At 38.7% G+C, this 19,769-nt stretch overlaps 1 protein-coding gene across 1 annotated transcript; it reads left to right on the forward strand.

The window, feature by feature from the left end:
- Positions 1 to 510: 510 nt before the first annotated feature.
- Positions 511 to 19,343, forward strand: LOC121527526 (glycogenin-1-like). The gene is made up of 7 exons (XM_041814524.1): positions 511 to 657; positions 3,300 to 3,435; positions 3,559 to 3,733; positions 3,828 to 3,990; positions 14,116 to 14,242; positions 16,621 to 16,837; positions 18,511 to 19,343. Exons 1-7 carry the CDS (start codon positions 651 to 653, stop codon positions 18,652 to 18,654), a joined length of 969 nt encoding a protein of 322 aa, XP_041670458.1. The 5' UTR covers positions 511 to 650; the 3' UTR covers positions 18,655 to 19,343.
- The last annotated feature ends 426 nt before the right edge of the window (positions 19,344 to 19,769 follow it).

The raw sequence follows: 19,769 nt of genomic DNA on the forward strand, positions 1-19,769 counted from the left end.
ATGAACCCAAGAGCTCTTCTGAGACAACTAAAAATAATTCCCTGTTGTGTAATACAGTACAAGAGGACTGAAGGCCTTTACAACTGCCTCTGTTTGTCTTGGCTGAGTCTTGATGTATCGCCTTTCATCCACTAGATGGCGACAAAGTTCCGAATGTATATTTTGGAACATGATGTTCTTAATCTGAGTGCTTCATCACAGCATCATCACCATCTTTACATTGTCATCACGAAGAAAATTGATACTAGACAAGGGGGCAGCATGGTATTTGTTTGAAAGGTCAGGGCCTGCAGAATGAATGTTTGAATTATTGTACGAAATTTTAAGCTTTTCTCCTCATAATATTAAAGAACGACAAACTTAACACATATATTCAGAACAAAATGAAGCATGTTAAGACTTTAACGTCCACTTTTACATTTAATTAATGTAAATCTGTGAAATGTTGAACCCCCTGACCTACTGGGGGGTGTGGTGTCTCGTGTTAGGGGCAGGTGGGTGTGTGGAGGACGCGTCACGTGACGCTGTGGCTGGCTACTGTCATACTGGTATAAATCCACCTCTATATATTTAGTCAGTCCTTTTCTCCACGCAAAGCTGCCGTGTCTCCAAGTCCAGGCTACAACGTAGCTTCGACTTCTTCTTCAGTCATGGCTGGTGAGTAACATTTTAACGCTCTAAACTGGTGGAAGTTGCGCAGTTTCTTTCGCGGAGGAGCTAAAGCGTGATTTCTGTGAAGTTTCAGAAAGGTTAAATCTCGCGAACTTTCACGGTATCAGGTACCCATTTAAAGGTGACGTTTGAACATGCCGCCGGGGACGATGCTAGTTTTGAACTCCTTTGTGTGGTTGAAATGTTTGCGCAGCAGCAGCCTCCAGAAGTGGACAGAGCAAAAGTACATGCTGTCTCCATCTGTGTTAGGCTGCCTATCATAGTGAGGAGCAGCTAACTTTAAGGCATGAAGTTGGCAGCCATATTTGAAACATGATAACTACATTTGACAGCCATAAATGACTGTGTAACTTCACATTTGACAGCCAGTTAGCCTGTGAGAGACATTCATCATTTAAACCATAGCTAAGTACATGAGAAAAGCAGACCTCTTGGTTTTGATAAACTTTTTCTCTTTGTTTTTTCTATTTGTGGGTGCTTTTAATTCAAACATAAGTCTGTCTAGTGTGATGTTAGCTTTGGAAACCCTGTTGACTGTATGTCAGGTTGTGGCACCCTGTCTGGGGGGGGGTGTGAAGGGGGCTGTGTACAGCATGTACTGTACATTTGCAGACTGTGCTTGCATTTTTTCATTCTGCATCATGTTGTACTCCATTATAACCAGCACTGGATGTACCAATTGAAAAGAAGGCGTGAGAGAGAGGGGGGGGGTGTGGCACCATGTACAGCCAAGTGAGGCAGAACAACTTTCCCTGGCAGCTCTTCGCTCAGACAGACTGCTCCAGAGCTACGGAAAGTAAAGCCCTTTAGTTTTGTATACAAATGACTTTTTCCATTTTTAGTTGCACAGTACTCAAGGTTTACGGCCCAAGAGGGAATTAAAGTTTGCCCACACGCTAGAGCCTCACAGCCTCCCCCAGTGGCCATGCTGACTTCATCGTCTCCTTTTATATGTTCTCTCACAGGCTAGTCATTGTTCGGAAACATGATTTGGCAGGTAGCTGACAGACTTTTCCGGAGGGGTGGTACAGAAAAAAACAAAAAACGTAATGAGACATTGATTGTTGTGCTGGCTGCTAAAGTCTTACTCCTCATGAAACAAGTGAGAAACCTGTGATTTAGCCAGACTGTAAAAGTAAGAACTTTATGGGGAATTACCTTGCAGATTTTTTTTTTTCCAGGCGTCAAAGGACCTACTTGGGAAAAAGGCTACTACTGCCTGGGAAGAGAAAAGACACTTGTTTGCAAAATTGTCAGAACATTCAATACTTGGATACTTTTTGATGCTGCATGTTTAATAAAGGTAAAATCGTAATTATCTAGGGATGTCAAAAATCAAACATGTGGCATTCGTTCAGGCTGGGCACTGAGACGAGCACTACCGTATAATCGAGATCAGCTGATCTCACGCAAGCTCTCATCATATGATCCCCAGCTGATTCACTCATGCCTAATTGCACTCATGCTGCCATGGATAAACTGCTCTAGCCTAGCTATACTTTGTTGCTCTTTGCAACCTTCCTCCTCCCCAGCTCCTCCTTTATTCTGACTTTATGTCATTCTGTTGTCAATGATAACTGCTCAGCTCTGGGGTTTCTGCCACCTCTCTCAGGCTTTCCTTGTAGGCACAGGAAAGGCAGGAACATGTGTGGTTTCCACATAGGCTCATGGAAGGGCAGGGGGATTCCAGACCATCCACGCCACCAAATATATATAACAACAATAAGTACAAACTAATAACCGCAAAGAAAGAGAAAAATGTCTAACTGCAAATCCTGTGGGGTTTTTTTGGTTATCTTTGGCTTGGGTGGCCAAAAGTGGTCCTTGGCCCCTTTTTAAATAGCTGGCAGCAAATCCTAAAATTTAAAATGAAATATGTACATGGAGACTATGACGCTTATATTTGACTGTTTAGTTCTTTCTTACACTAGATGCTGCTGCTGTGCTTAATCTGTAAACAAACATTTTGACAAGAAAATTCTTTAACTGACTTTCTTCTATGACTGAAATGAGATGGCAGCTTAAACGATAAAAATACGGACAACAAATAATAACTTTTCACTTCATAATGCTTTGAATGAAGACAAAAGGATTATGGAAACAAACCCCGACATAAACGGTGCTCGTTTGTGTCACTATCAGCAAATTTTTTATAGGTTTTACTATCATTTATACAGTTAAGGTGAAATTTTTCAAAAATGGTCCCATTATCCTGATATTTTCCTGCAGGTGGCCCTCAGTAGAGAGTTTGGACACTCCTGATTTACAGTATCAGAGACTGAGGAAGCTTTCAAAAGACTACATCTGTTTCACAGGGCCAGTGCCTAGGCAAGGAATGAGTCCCTTAGAAATGCCAGGCATACTCCTCTACACTGATTGCACAAAAACTTGGGCTACATTCTGACAATGTGAAGAAGTTTGCCAGCAAGATTTGGTTCTAAACCAGGAAATCCCCGACAATGGCTGCCTAGGACTTCTATTTTCATTCCTGCGGTATCTAATTTTTACAAGGATTTCATCGAAGTTTATAATTCTGCTGTCATGAATGCTTTACTTTTTGTTCTGGAGAACTTAGTTTTGTATAAATATTAAATTTAATACTTTTCCCCATCTTTATTCCTCCACAGACCAGGCTTTTGTGACGTTGGCTACCAATGACAGTTATGCCCGGGGAGCCATGGTTTTGGGCAAGTCCCTCCGCAACCATAACACTTCCAAGAAGCTGGTGGCACTCATTGGTCCACACGTGTCAGAGCCTTGCCAGTAAGAAAACTGCCAACCAGTGCTGCAACTTTTTTGATTAACTCCTGTCTGCATTCTTGTCTATTCTTGTTTCCCACCTGGACTTTTGATGCTGATTCATCCTTTCGTGCTGTAAATATTTAGAGCTGTGCTGAAGAGGATCTTTGACGAGGTGAGGGTGGTCGACGTGCTGGACAGTGGCGACACGGCACACCTGGCTATGATGAAGAGGCCTGACTTGGGCGTCACCTTCACCAAACTCCACTGCTGGACTCTCACACATTACTCCAAGTGTGTTTTCATGGACGCAGACACACTGGTGAGAATTAAAGAGTAGTTATGTTTAAGATTATGTTTTATAACTGGACCTGTATGAACATGCTTGCCTGTATTTGTCTGCTTCTACATCCTAGGTGCTCTCAAATATAGATGAGCTGTTTGACAGGGAAGAGTTGTCAGCAGCCCCCGATCCTGGCTGGCCTGACTGCTTCAACTCTGGTGTGTTTGTTTTTCGCCCTTCCAACGAGACATACGGCAAACTGCTTCAGTATTGCACAGAACACGGCAGCTTTGATGGTAAGTCATGGGAAAAAGCAAGAACAACAAAGCATTAACACTGAAATTTATGAGTTTTTTGATGTAAACATAAGTAATTTGAAGATGACAACTCTTCTCTGGGAACTTAGAATGACATCATAATATTTAAATCAAGTGGAAGCTTCCAGTGTTTACAAAGGAAGCCAATGGAGAAGTGCGAAAGCATGCAGTTCCTCTGGTGCCCACTAGAGGGTGGCTCCAAAATTCTGCAAGTCCTATTTAACACTTTTTACAGCAATTAATGTGGTTTTTTTTTTTTGTTTTTTTTACATAATAGGGCATTCAGCATACATGCATTTATCACTGACTGGTAACTAGTGCATTGACTTTTAAAATAGCATCACATTCTTATTCCCCTTCAGCACACTTTAATTAAGCTGCTCTGGCTATGTGTCTGCAGACACAGTGATGTAAAATAAGTTTACCACTGTGTAGATTCAGTTTAAAAAAAAGTCTCAAACACATGCAGACAAGTCAAAAACTCTTCTCATCCTTGTGTTATTAAACATTTTCTCTGTTCAGCATTCCCTTATTTCATTTTCAAACCATAACGTTTCTTTTTCTGCGGTTAAGTTAATGTCACGATCTTCAATCCACCCAAAGTTCCTTATTTGCTTTCAAAATTATAGCAATTTAAGGCAAATTAACTCAATGAGATACCATTTTCAATATGGCTTTAGCCATCATATTTTATACTTCTGAACATGTCTACTCAGCAGCCTTACACCCTTTTGCAACCATACTTTCGAGGCACACAGAATTGTATATACTAGAGAAAACACCTACAAGAGCTTGTGCGTGTTTAGATATATTTTTTTCAGTTTTATTTATTTATTGTATTTAATGTTTATACCTGTACACTGAGAGCAAAGCTGCCCAGAGTTGAATTCCTTGTTGTGTAAGCATACTTGGCCGATAAAGCAGATCTTAGACGATCTCTGCTCATAAGAAAGATATCCCCACTAAGACCAAAGCATTTTACGTGCTGTTTTGTAAAACTTAAGACTTGTATAACGTATGAACTGGTGAGTTTTGGGGGGGCTTGATGGGTAAGGCAAGCTGGCTATTTCCCAAGGTTTGTAATCGCTGCGCTGATTTCCTCTAAGTGGATCTCATTTCTTAGAGGCATAGATTTTTATATTAAATGAATTAAATAACTGCATTTCCCAAATAATTGCACCAGTCCTAACTCAATAATGTAGCTATTAAAGAAGTTACATTATCATAGAATACACTGAAATAATTTGAATGTTATGGTCAATTCTAATCGATTTGACAAGTTTATGTGTAGATGTATTTTTCTTATTCCACAGAGGGCACTATCTGCCTTTGGCTTCTCTTGTTCGACGTCAAAAACTGGAGAGACCTCAAAATTAAAAGTAGCACTTATTAGTATAACAAAATATAAGGGATATGTATAATTTTGTTTTTTTATAGTTGGAGACTAGAGATAAAAGTATTATGTTCATGTATAAATTACTTGCTGTCTTATGACTCCATAAGTTATTAAAAACTGTGATAGAATCATATTGTGAAACCAGTTTTGTGAGATGTATTACATCATACGATGAGTGCATCAGTACATCCCTATTAACTAGAATCACTGATCCATTAGAACTTAATTACATACATGTAAAAACACCTGTAAGTTGGTTAAAAAGATGTCATCATTCCTGCTTGAACAAGAAAGAATTAAGTATGTGAAGAATTACAAGTATTTGTGGTTAACCAACGCTCCATTTTGATGTCATCAATCTTTTTCAGTCCTACTCAAATATTTAGGTTTTGACCTGCTTTGAGTAACATTGCGTTCTTGGTAACACGATGTGAAACCTGGCTTGTTTATCCTCTGCTCTAAGTAAGGCCTTTATGGAGTCTTGTGCTTAGACACAAGGCCCTCCTGTCACACACTGTCCGGTTCTCCAGGCTGAGTTATTCTCAGGGGCTCGGCGGAGCAGGGTGGGGGTTAAATTTGAGAGGCCCTGTTATGCACAGAGCACTGGTTTGACATTCAGCAGCTCTTCTCGGTGAGGCGTACTGTAACTGAATTGTGGTCGTCATCTTGGCTCCAGATCAGGTTTACTGAACGGCTCTGCTCAGATCAGCTGCTAAAAAGAACACTGGCGCATACCTGCAGGGTTTGAGGGTTTTCACGTGCTCCAGGTTTACCACTGATGTTACAGCTGATTTGAACATTGCGGTCACACTTAGATTAGTCATTGCCGTTCTTCAAAGGTCTTAATGTGTGATTTTAATCTTGTAGTTCTTTGATTCATTGTAGCTTTAATAGAAAGAACCCTTTTTAAACTTTCGGAGATAAAAGTAAAAAATGTGTGACTTGCCTCTTAAGCCCCACATGCTGTGTTAAATAGGTTAGCTTGGTTCTTTTACAACATTTTATGTTTTTAGCAACATTGAATGTTAGGCATATTGTCAGTAACTACAACTCCATACGTAAAAGAAAAAGATCCATTTTGATATTTTGCCTCTTTATTAACAGAATCCCACTTCACCTTATACTTACTCAAACTTTAGAGGGATCCAGAGTGGATTTTCTCTGAGTTTGACATTTTTTCTTTAATACATTTAGACATAGCATATTAGTACTGACACCAACAATCTTGACATGTAAATGCCAAGCTATGTAAACAAACAACTCGAATTTTTAAAGCATTTTAAAGCAGTGTGGCTGTTCTGGGATCCCTTTGCCCTTCCATGAGCCTACATGGAAAGCATCAAGAAATGAACCCCATTCCTGCCTTTCCTGTCCCTGTAGGGGAAGCCTGAGGCAGGAAGAGAGGCAGTAAAAAAAAAAAAAACAGAGCAGAGCAGGCATCAGTGACAACAGAGCAGTAATAATTTCGTTGACTAAAACTATGCCTAAAAATGTTTGTCGAAACCTTTTATTTTCATGACGAAAACTAGACTAAGGGCCAATCCCATTTCTGCTCCTTTCCCCTTGCCCCTTGAAACAGAGTGGAAAGGGTGAAAACCTCCCCTTGAGAAATGAGACGCCACTCCATTACTGTTCATCATCACACATTGGCCACGGTTACATGATGTTTTTTAATTCTGAGTTAATTATTCAGAATTAAATAATTCGGAATTAAAGTCTTCTCCTTCGCGTTTACATGGAAATAGTAATTCCGAAGTGAGGTATACATGGAAAACACTTTTAATCGCTTTTATTCAATTCCGCTTAAGGTCTGGGGGTTGGGAAGGTTTCTGACTGGACAGGGGAGAAAACAAACTCTGCCTATCTCCGTCCATCCACTCTTTTCATTGTATCCATATCTTCTAAGGCTCTTATTAAATAAATAGTCTCAGTTTGAGTCCAACGCTTGCTTCGGGCAGCCATCCTGGAATATGTGCCCGCTAGTACGGAATATGTGCGTCATCGCAACAGGACAAGGGAATGAGCTTGCGCAGAACGACCAGAATTAATTTAAAGAGGAATGAACGTATACATGTCGAGGAATTATTCAATTCGGATTTAAAATCAGAATAAACTACCTACTAACTTTGGATTTAAGTTTAATTTGGAATGGTCATTTTCATTCAGAATTAGGTGTTTACAAGATCATTTTTAACCTTTTTTAAAGAGGATTTAATTTTTATTCTGAATTAAAGCTCTCATGTTAACGTAGCCAATGCCGATAAGCAGCTGCATCATCAGAAGTGACATTAAAGCTTTGACCATCTCGTTCATACTATGGATATCTGTGTTGATCTTCTCCATATTATACAGTTAATAGCCCTTGTTTACACGTCTTCATACCAAAAATAAAATGAATTCACATCCCCAGTGGCCAAAGATTTATTATATGAGAAAACACAACTGTTGTGTTTTCTATAATCATAGAAAGTATTTTTAAATTTATATGCCTTCTTCATAACCTTGCAAAGCAGATGGATACGCCCATTTCCGTGTTTCTCACTGGTGAATCCATCTCACAAAGCTCCAGTCTGAACCATTCAGGCCCGGTTAAGGGCTAAGATAAGGGCTAAGGGGTAGAAATGGAATTCACCCTAAGACTAGCCAGACACAGATCTGTAATGGCTAAAACTGACAAAAAGTTTAAGTTTACAAACCACCATTATTTGGTGTCAGATTTAGGTCAGAGAATAAATGCTTGGACTAAAAGTAAAGACTAAAATGTGAGGACTTTTTATGAAGTAAAACTAGACTAAAATATTTTGGAGTTCTCATCGTCTAAAACTAGACTAAGATTAAAAAGGGTAGAAATGACTAAAATGTGACTAAAACTAAAAGACATGTAATCAAAAGACTAACAGTAAAATTAAAAATAGCTGTCAAAATTAACACTGCAACAGAATGACACTGGTTAATTCCAAAGCAGACTAAAGGAGGAGCTGGGGTGGAGGAGGGTTGCAAAGAGATGTTTGCCGAAGGAGCAGCAAAGTGTAGCCGGGCTAGAGCGGGTTACATATGGCAGCTTGATTGTGATTAGCCAATAGCTTGCTTAGAGGGAATCAGCTGGGCGAATCAGCATTAGTCTCTGAACTAATGCTATACGCTTGATTCGTCACTACTCTCTGCTGGACAAAAAATGTAACCTAAGCTCAATTCAATTTATAAAAATCAGAATTTCCATACAGGAGTCTTTTCATGTTTACCACCAAACATTTTACAGGAGAAAGCCTACTTTGACTACTTCTTGTGAAATTTTAGCTTGTTTTAGAGCCCTCAATTATCACAGGGTCTATGTGTCATGCCGAGCTAGCTTGATGCTACTACTTTGACCACTAACTCAGTTTTTAACATGGTGATACAATGTCCACAGCACTGAAAAAAAAAAAAGGCTGAGGAATAATATTTAGTCCAAGGACTATTTTGAGTAACTCTTCCAGCCCATTTTATATATTTCATTAATTAAAATCCCCCCCTGCTATGTATATGTACTGCTTCAGCTCTAAGCACACTCATTGTTTTCTTTTGTTGCTGTGACCTACATTAAAAACTGCTAAACAGAGGAAAGAGTTTGTGCATAAACAACACAGAAGCAACTTGTAGTAAGGCTTGGAAGAGCAGCTGTTTGTCCTTGTTAGTAGTAGCAAACATTTTTAATTGTAAACGAAGAGCTGCTACCCCTCTGATGCTCTTAGAGATTCCATCAGGGAGAGTTCATTGGAAAAACCAATTAGTTTGCTTATTTGCAGCCAACGCTTTCAAGTGCCGAGTCTTCCTGGCTGCCACAGTGTTTCCTGGCAGGAGTGTCACAGTGACAACCACAGGCAGATAACAGTCTGTGTAATACCAGGACGGAGAGTGTTGTTTTATTGATATATTTATATTTAGCATTTCAGTGTGATGCTGAAATCCGTATGCCTTATGGCATGCTAATGAATAAAGCTGTCTGTATTTATAGCCACGGATGGTCTCTTCATGTGCACTCAGGCATGAGTTTAAATTGCTTTGACCCTTAGCATTTCACTTCCACTCTTCCTCAAGTAATACTGTATGCACACATGCAGCTCTCCGTTTCTACGTATTTCACGGCTGATTTGGGAGAAAAGTCTGAGGAAAGACAACAATAAATTGAATTCTGTGTTTGAACCCAGAGGCTCTTTCTCTTCATCTGTAGCTCCACTGTTGCTCGCTGCCAAGACAAACTGGCAGAGTTAGACGCACATTCTTACTGAGCTCCTCTCATCCCTTCAAAATGAGCAACCTCGGCCCCATATAAAGTTATAAAATCCTCAGTGGAGGTTGCGGCTTCGGACAAACAGCAGTTATGTGTGTTATTTTAAACAGTGAGCTCACAGAGCGTACAGTCCTGTGCTTTATTTTTTTAAGCTCCAGGTGATAGCTCTATTAAAGGCCAACATCTCATTCTGTGCCAGTGTCACTCCTATGGCTGACCATTTGGCTTTAAAGTGAAGAAGTTCACGATGAATAGTCAATGGGCTTGTGTCTTAATGACTTGGCTTCATATTCAGCAGCCTGGCTGCTCAGTTGATGATGTTACAGTTGAGATGGTCACTGCAGAAAAAATATTTTGATAAGGTTCATTCAGATCTGCTTGTGCACTGAAAGTGTAACTGACCTACTTAATGACAAATGCTAACCCAAACTCTTTGAGTTCAGTGTTTACATAAGCTTCTGCCAACCAAGTGCCCCAATTTTAAATTATCTGAAGTTGTTCGGTGTCATGGCTTTCTATGTAGCTGTTTTTATAAAAACAGGATATTTTTCATCAAGAAGAAGCCTAAAGCGGGGCAAAGTTAGCAAAACTTTGTATCATCAAGCCACTTTTGAACAGTTTGTATATTTAAACTTGGTAAATATTTTAAAACTTTTTTGATTCCAAGTGTTCTAAAAACACATGGACAATTTAAATAAGTGCTAGTTGCAAAATGCGCTGAAACTTTAAAGGGGACATATGCAAAAAAAAAAATCTCTTTTTCAGACTTTTCTAACGAAAATATGTATACTACATCTGTTTTATAAGAATGGCCATAGGAGTTTAAATAATTCATCAAACGTTACAGGCAGATGTTTCAGTACTAAAACACTGCAATATTTTTGAACAGTTTAGACATGTGCAGGAGTTAACCTGCAATCTGATCAATTATGGTTGGTAAGGACTTGTATTTTTGTATCACAGTGGGTCTTAGTATTGTTTAGTATGTTGACATTTAAAATCCTGGTCGTGACAGGCCTAGGGTAAACCGGACTCTGCATGATTTCTATAAACTTGTCAGCTGCTTAGTTTTGTTGGTGAAATACCACAATCTAATTTTAATACTTGCTGAGCAGGGAATGACTACAGATATTTCTGTGAAAACCAAGCTGCTTTCATTTGAACAAGCACGACAAGATCAGTGATAATATTTATTAGAAGAATGAGACAAACTTATAAATCCCTAAGGTATGATTCATTCTTTCGCTGTTACTAAACCTGTTACTGATGCACATAAGAAAGTAGTACAAGAAGAAACGGGATCCTAAGGATATGCAATAATGAAGTGATGTCAAAGTGAGAATATGCTATAGATGTGGAAAATGTTGAATATGTTGAATAATCTTGGTGGGCGCCATATTGAAATGCTGTCTCAGACACACTTCAGATCTACCTTGAATCAGGTCAGTGAACTTGGAGTGTGCATATGACTTCCGTGCCTCTGTAGCCAGCCTCAAGTGGACACTTGAGAAATTGCAGTTTCTTGGCACTTCTACAGTGGCTTCACTTCTCAGCCACAGAAGTTGCTTCAGAGGGTTTGCACTGCAATTGAAAGAGCTCCCTAGCTCTTTGGGGCTTAGCTTGCTCATGGGCAAATTGGCAAAACTAAAAGTGAACAGTGCACTTTCTACAGCTACCAGTTGCCATACTTTGGTCTTGGACTTGAGCCAGCAACCCTGCAGTCCTCAACCCATTGTCCACATTTCTCATCTTGTATGTTTTGTTTTTTAAATATAGGAAATGGAGCGTGTTAACATGGCCTTTGGTATCCTGGTTATCTGTTTACATGTACAAAGAAACCTGGTTATTTATATCCCTGTATACATGAAAATATTAGCATTACAGTTTCCGATTACTGCATCTTGTATGAACAGGCACCTGGGATATTTACTTTTACCATTGAAATGATTTTGGGTTTAACACTTTTAAATGCCAACATCATGTTGAAGATGTGGTTTTCACCTCATTCCAGCAATGTTCAGATTCTTATGAATATGAGGCAAATTTTATTACTAATTATTAAGAATAACTAGCCAAGACTAACAGAGTTAAGCAGTCCTGCAAGTGAATTCATTCACTAAATAACTGTCCTGGATATCACTTCAGAATAAAAGCGTTCTATACAAATACAGGTAGCTCAAGCTTGTACTTTGAAAAGAACACTGGAAGAGCTATCATATCTATATTTCAGGCCTAGGATGTCTCGTTAGACTTGGCAGGATGCTTACTGTGCCATCTATCCAACTTTGGCTCACAGAACTCCAAACTCTTTGCAACTTGTAGCGTGAGCGTTCATTCTCTATCTCCAGAGTAAACTACACTCATGGCTGAAAAATCAAACCATTCAGCTCACCATTTATCTAAATATGACTGCGTTTAGACACAACACTGCAGTCAGCTCAGACGGATCTGCTGTAGACACAGCAGCCTCATGGTCACTGGACAGGGCAGAAGGCTATCTGAAGTTAAATGCACATTATCACGTTTTCTTTCAGAGTTCTCCAGGTAGCAAAACCGGTTTCTCAAAACTGGGATACAGCTGGTTTGATATCCAAGTTTCTTAAAATGTATACATCCACAAAACCAAGATACTCACAAAACCAAACAGAAACGGGGATACTCAAGTCCATGTAAACACAGTGAGTGATTTTAATGTTCATGATGAAGTAGTTCCAAATTAAATTCCCAATACCTTGTTTATCTAGACCAGGGGTGTTCAAACTTTTTCCGCTGGGGGGCCACATCTGGAAATATATCAGGATGTTTGGGCCCCTTTCATACACCTCAACTTGAGGATATTAAAGTTAGTAAAATCAGTCTACTGTAGGCTAAGATATGCTAAGTGACTGGGTATGCTCAAATGGATAGTAAATGACTGACAAGACAAGTAGTCAGTCATTTAAAGGATTTTGGGGAGGTCAATCAGATTTAAGGGGGCCCTTGTTGACCCTGGCTCTGTCTCTGGAATGCCACTGGTACTGCTGATGTAGTCCATCAGGATGTAATAAACTCAGATGTTATAGTTTGAGTTGGCAATATGTTAACCATTGACATTGTTGTCTCAATATAATAATGAAAAATAAAAACATAAAAAAAAACATTTCTAGTCAAAATGTTTGTTTGCAGAATTAGTGTAGTAGCATGGCCTTGTGCTGAAACTAAGAAGTACAGTACAGCCCAGCACAAGCTTCATGTTCCAGTGTGGGCCATATTTATTTCATTTTATTTCAGAATTTGCTGTGTGCCAATGAAAAATGGACCACAGGCTGCATTTGGACACCCCTGATTTCAACCTTAATTCCAGTTGAAGTGAGAACATTTCCCATTCACTTCCACTGATGGACAGCAGTTCAAATGATATCACTGCACAGATGAGTATTCACACTTGCATAGCTATCTGTCAGCAGGCTTGACACTGGAACTTTTAGAGTCCTCTGCTGTTGCTGGGCAGATCTCAACTTTCAACAGAGCTGATTACTAGACGTCATCAAGCAAACTGCAGACAAAGACTCTTTAGTCAACCATGAGATAAATGGATCCTCACTGCTGTGGCGGATTAGCCACAAGAACCTGGTCTTTCTATATGCTGTATGTAAAAATAGCCCTGGACTTTTGTACAGTGTACTGACCATTGATATACTGTCATCGTTGGAGAGTAGTGTGTCAACAGTAATACACATGTGACAGACATGTTCTGTACGTCTTGTCTCTTTAACCTTTTGTACAGCTACTGTAAATATGCAGTGTGCATGTATATAGTTTAATCTGGAGTGAATCAGAAACTGATAGGTTTAAACAATCTTATCAAACTCTTTGTGCACTCCTTTTTAAATATGAGTGTTATTTCAGATAGTCTTAGCAGTTTTTATATGGACTAAAATCACTCCCTGGGCTCTGAATGTGTGGGGAAATCACTCTTAACAAGTCATCTGCACTAATGTTAGCTGATTAATGTAGACGGAGCAGAAAGTCTTATTAATCTGGCTGTCATAGGTGCACCGATCACTTCACTGCTCACTCATCCTGCTTTTCGCCTCTCTAGAAAGTCACCTAGCCATAAGCTGAGCCTGTCAAAGCATCTTAAGATGCATTTCATGAGCGTATTCAGCTATTGCACAGTGTGGATTCAACAACATGTATAACCTGAAGCTTTCCCTAAAAACACGCTTCAAAGTGAATTTAAAGCACACATCTTACAGTTTTTCTCACTTGTGTTCTTTATATCTGTGCTAAGATGAAATGGTATTTGAACTTTAAACCTTTTGATGATGATTGCATATGGTATCTTGAGTTTATTTCCATCTAAAACTGCAGATTTGAACTGCTTTGGGGGTTTTTTATACATTTTGTTGCTAATATACCATAATATGTTGATTTTTCTTCCCCTTCTGTGTTCCAGGAGGAGACCAAGGTGTTTTGAATGGCTTCTTCAACACCTGGGCAACAGCTGACATATCAAAACATCTCCCATTCATCTACAACCTCAGCAGCATAGCTATCTACACCTACCTTCCAGCATTCAAGCAGTAAGTGTATGCATTATGAAGTCATTTTCTAGAAAAACATTCACACAAAAGTTAAAAGATTACATCAAAGCTTCTGCAGTATTACACTACATCGTCTGTCAATGTGACTGAAATCTTGCATATCAAACACAAGGCCAGGTTGTAAGCAGATCCTCCATCACATAGACGCATCATCACAACGTAACATGACATCAGGTTACAAGCGAGATGAGCCGTAAGATTCCAGCGGCTCTGGTGGAGTCTCACCCCGCAGGCCTCAGCGCTGGGTTGGATATCCACCATGAGCCCTCAACAGCTGAAACCAAACCCTAAAATAGGCGCGGTTTATTTAAAGACCTTTTATGTTCGCATCCAGGACTGGTCATTGTGCCCCCCGTCTTAAGCCCCGCCACTATCCTCAAGGTCTCTCAGTGTCCAAACCTTCATCTCCATAGAAACTTAGCTCATCAACAAGTCCATCAGTTCTGCATTTTCTGGCATCTTTATCAGGTTGGCAGGGGTGAGGAACATGTATTTACTTGTTGGTAGCTGTCAGCAACAGTTGTGTTTAAGAGGTCTGGCAAACACAACTAAACAATCCCCCCAGAGACCAACTCAGGTTTATTTATGTCCATGTGCTGTTTGCCAGTACTGAGGAGAAATCCCTCTCTGTTTGGGTTGGCAGGATTTTTAATTGAGTCACAAGATTATTATAATGTAGTCCAAGATAAGCAGGCTGATCTGATACCACTACTAGAAAAACAGTGCAACCTTAACTCTTTATTTTCAAGTGTCATGTTATAATACCACAGCAGTGCTTATCATAGACTTCAAAACATGTCCTAGTCTAATAAAAAGCTATACAAATTTCATGTTGGACAACTCTTAATACAGAGAAACTAAGCATTGTCATTAATATTTTTCAGGTTTAAAAAAAATACTGAAGTTAACACTGGCGTAAACCAGCTTACTAAGATGCACTTTGCCATTTAGCATTTGCTAAAATATGCTAATGCCAACACTTCTCCAAAATTTTGCATTAGTTTGAACATGCTAAGCATGAGCATTAGGGTTAAGATGCTTATGCCTACACTCTTGGGAAATTTTACATTAGCTAAAGATGCAAATGCCAACGCTGCTTTGAAAAAAGTAATGGTATCATATGGATGCTAATGCAAACCAGGAAATTTTCCTGTTAGCTTAAAAATTCTATTGCTGATACATTAATGAAACATTAACATAAGTGTATATATATATATGCATAAACCAACACTTTTATTAGAAATTTGATGATTAAAGATGTTAGTTACACTTTCTTGGAAACATTAGTATTTGCTAATAGATGAAAATTCCAACACTTTTCTGTAAAATTTCATTTCAGAATAAAGAATGGTAACCCCAACACTGGGAATATGATGATGGCGAAAAGATGCATTTCCCTTACCTATCAGGAAAATTAACAGTAGCCTAAAGAGGCTAATGCTTACAGTTTTCTGGAACATTTTACATTAGCCTAAAATTGCTGATGCCAACAACTTTGGAAAGTTTTGTTAGCTTGAAGATGCATTTGCCAACACTTATGGAAAATCTAACAACAGTTTGAAGATGCTATAACTGACACTCTTTGAATTTTTTTGACATGAGCCTAAATATGCTAATGAAGACACTTTCTGGGAAGTTTGATGCTTAAAGATGTGAATGCAAACACTTTACTGGATACTTAGATATTTGCTCTTGGATGATAATACCACACTTGAATTTCATATTAGCTGCTGAACACTATCCCCAAAACTTCTGTTGGAAATTTTATGTTCGCTAAAAGATGCTTTCCTTACCTATATGGAAAATTTCACAGTAGATTTAAGAGGCTAATGCAGCACTTTTCTGAAAAATTAAAGTTAGCCTAAAGAAGTAAATGCAAACACTTTTGGACCATTCTTATGTTAGCATAAAGATTCTAATACCAACACTTTCCTGAAAAATTAAAGTTAGCCTAAAGAGGCTAATACTAACACTTTTAGACCATTCTTATGTTAGCATAAAGATTCTAATGCCAACACTTTTCTGAAAAATTTAAGTTAGCCTAAAGAGACTAATGCAAACAACTCTCTGGAAAATTTCAAATTAGCCTAAAATTGCTAATGCCAACACTTGTGGAATGTTTTTTGTTAGCTTGAAGATACTTTTACCAACACTTTACTGGGTACTTGAATATTTGCTAATGGATGCTAATACCATCAGTTTTCTGGATGTTTACCAGGGTTGCTTGAGGATTTAAAAAACAATCACATCTTTTGTGCACCTGTCATTCAACTGAATCCATCCCCAAAATCTCTTAACATCTACTAATAAAATGGCAAACTGACCATTTTTCTCACTTTTTACATTTTTCATTTCAGATATGGTGGTAATGCTAAGGTGGTCCACTTCCTGGGGAAGACTAAGCCATGGAGTTACACATTTGACCCCAAAGCCAAAAGGATCGCAGGCAGCGTGCATGAGGCTACTGCACATCCCACCTTCCTCCTGGACTGGTGGACCCTGTACTCTAGCACTGTGGTGCCCCTGCTGCAGGAGCAGTATGGAGACCAGCCTTTTCACTCCGGATGTGTGGAGGTGAATGAACACATTATCCAGAGCCAAAGGCAACATTTTAAGGAGAATGACGTAACCAAACTTTTCACAGCTTACAATCTTGTTTACCATCAACACATACACAAAGGTCTCCTTGGTATGGAGTTTTCAAGTTAAAAAGGGATTGGATTCTTTGGTTTCCAGGTGTTTTTAGATTGTTCAAAACTAAAGATTAGTGTTGCTGTAAATATGAAAGCATGGGTAATGTTCTGAAGATTATCTGCCATTTCTTTTGCTTTTTATTTCATGCTTATCCAATTCTTCTCCGTCTTACAATAATACTGTGTCCTAACAACATGCAAGTGTCAGACCTTGCGTCACATCACACCAGCTTTGCATAGTTGCATTCCTTAAAATAAACATTCTGCCCTGTTAATTTAAAACTGCCCTTGTGAATAATATGATATCTCTGGAGTAATTTTGAATGTGAACAAACTGAAGTCTGTTACGCTGTATTGACAAGCCTCTGACAGCTTTGGCCAAACAGTTTTGCCGCCATGTTTGTCAAAATGCAACATTTTAAAACTGAATATGGACATTATTAACACACAACTATCTCAACTTTTGTGACGCAAGCTAACAAAGTCTGTGAATAAGGAAAATGGAAGAAAATCAAGAAAATATTCCTGTCTGACATTTCCTGATATCTTGTCAAATCTCTCTGTCTGTGTTCCACCTCAATGCGAGTGAGACAGACAAGAGAGGGATGACAGAAAAAGCTCTCTGTACACAGCCTCACCCCCACGCTGTCAGAATACTACAATAGGAGTTAAAGTTATCAAGCTGATTTTGTCGCAAATGCTCACTCATGTTGCGTGTATTTGGGAAACAATGTGAGGGTTGTCCCAACACCAGACTCTTTTAAACTTTAAAATAATACTAGTAAAAATCAAATGATGCTGATAGCCTGTTTCATTACAATAATAGCAAATTTAAAAGTCCTAGATGTCCGATACTAGTTAATTTCTTGTTTTTAATTACCTAAAATTATAGGCAAATTCAGGCACACTGTATAAATTACACAATAAGTCAAATTTGTACAATATGTGCAGCTCGAAGGAGCTTTCCTACATTTTTTTTTCCAAGTATTTAATTGTCTCCTACTTACCTGTCCTGTGAAATGGATGGTTTTTTTTCTACGGATTTTTGATGCAGTTAATTTTTAAAGTGTGTTAAATGGGCATATTGCCTGAAATGCATATTTCTGAAGACTATGAAAATAAAAATTAAATTACATCCTCACTTCTTTTTTATGTTATATAGTTCTAGTACTGCGATGTGCCTATAGCCTATGCCCTATGTATAGAGCCTGCCATCTTCAAGGCGGACGACCTGGGTTCAAAACTGGCCTGTCATTCTCCTTTCTCTCTCCCCTATTTCTAACACTGTCCACTGTCCTGTTGTCTTCATAACATAAAAAAAAAATAGCCTAAAACTTTAAAACAGCTCTACCACTCTGAGGGTAAATTAGCGCATTTAGAATTATAGCCTTAAAGGCAATAACACTGTTCACACCAGATTTGATATTTCTGCCCCTTTCACTGTAATCACAGCCTTTTAATGCTTTTAAATAATGAGCAAACTGTTGTGTTTTGTGTTGTCTCTTTTCTCTACTCTGTTTCACTTGTTTAATCTTTGATGTTTTTCTTCCCCAGGGTGAGGGCAGCTCTTCATTCTCACAAGGGCCCCAGCTGTCCTCAGAAGAACGCAAGCAGAAATGGGAGCAAGGTCAGGCAGACTACATGGGAATGGACTCCTTTGATAACATCAAGAGAAAGCTTGACACTTTCCTGAAGTAAAGACACAATGAAGCGGGATATGAAAAGAGCACTTTCAGTACATACAAAACAGGTTGCATTTCCTCCTTTCCTCTGATTTATCAACTAGAAATGAGTCGAGTGTCTCCTACCACCACCAGCTGCACTAAGCCCTCTGTACTCCAAAGACAGAGGTTTTTTTAATGGAGGAAAAGGTTACAACATATGAACAGATCAAAATGTCTATGCAAGGCTGTCATTATTCAGTTTACCCTCTAACAGGTACAGTATCTGTTCTGCTACACTGTGAAGAAAAACAGGAAAGATTTGTTACGTTTTATACCTGCATTATAAATTTTGCAGAGCTCTTTTGGCCTTGTGTCTAGGATTAGCAGTCATTTATGTGTACATTCTCCTTTTTTTACAACAGTTATTGAGCAGTTTTCTGAGCATTAATATTCTAATTTTTTCTCGCTTTTTGAGTTGAGAACAGCATTCTAACATTGACAGCATTAATAAAGGCTACAGCATGATCATTGAGCCATGTATACACTTGATCTCAGTGCCTTAGTGTCTTGCTCTCTTTAGTGCCATTATCCTGTCTGTCCTGTTATTGACTAGCAACTTTTCTGCAGCTGATAAAGGTTTTTAACTTTCTTGCATTGTACTTGAAAAGATATTGGATGTACTATGAAACCTTTCATCTGGAATTATTAAAAACTTTAAAAGCATTGGACTTGTTTAGTATTTCTTCAATATCTGATGACACTGATGTATGTGTGAAATTTTAAAGTTATTTGGTGGCTTGCAAAAGTATTCATACCCCTTGAACTTTTCCACATTTCTTTACATTACAAACATAAATACATTTTATTGGGATTTTGCATGATAGACGAACACAAAGTGGCACATAATTGTGAAGTGGAAGGAAAATCATGCAGGGCTTTCAACATTTTTTACAAATGAAAATCTGAAAAGTGCGGTGTGCAAAAGTATTCAGCCCCCTGGTCTGATACCCATGAATAAAATCCAGTGCAACCAATTGCCTTCAGAAGTCACCTATTTAGTGAATAGAGTCCACCTGTGTGTAATCTAATCTCATTATTAATACAGCTGTTCTGTGAAGGCCTCAGACATATGTTAGAGAACATGAGTGA

Source organism: Cheilinus undulatus, linkage group 19 (genome assembly GCF_018320785.1).
Source record: "Cheilinus undulatus linkage group 19, ASM1832078v1, whole genome shotgun sequence".
In the NCBI taxonomy this organism is placed as follows: domain Eukaryota; kingdom Metazoa; phylum Chordata; class Actinopteri; order Labriformes; family Labridae; genus Cheilinus; species Cheilinus undulatus.

What these genes read in the sequence shown, in the direction of transcription:
- LOC121527526 (XM_041814524.1), top strand. An exon ending in CACGTGTCAGAGCCTTGCCA is followed by an intron (nt 3,436 to 3,558) that starts GTAAGAAAACTG and finishes GTAAATATTTAG; the next exon opens with AGCTGTGCTGAAGAGGATCT. An exon ending in TACCTTCCAGCATTCAAGCA is followed by an intron (nt 14,243 to 16,620) that starts GTAAGTGTATGC and finishes TTTTCATTTCAG; the next exon opens with ATATGGTGGTAATGCTAAGG.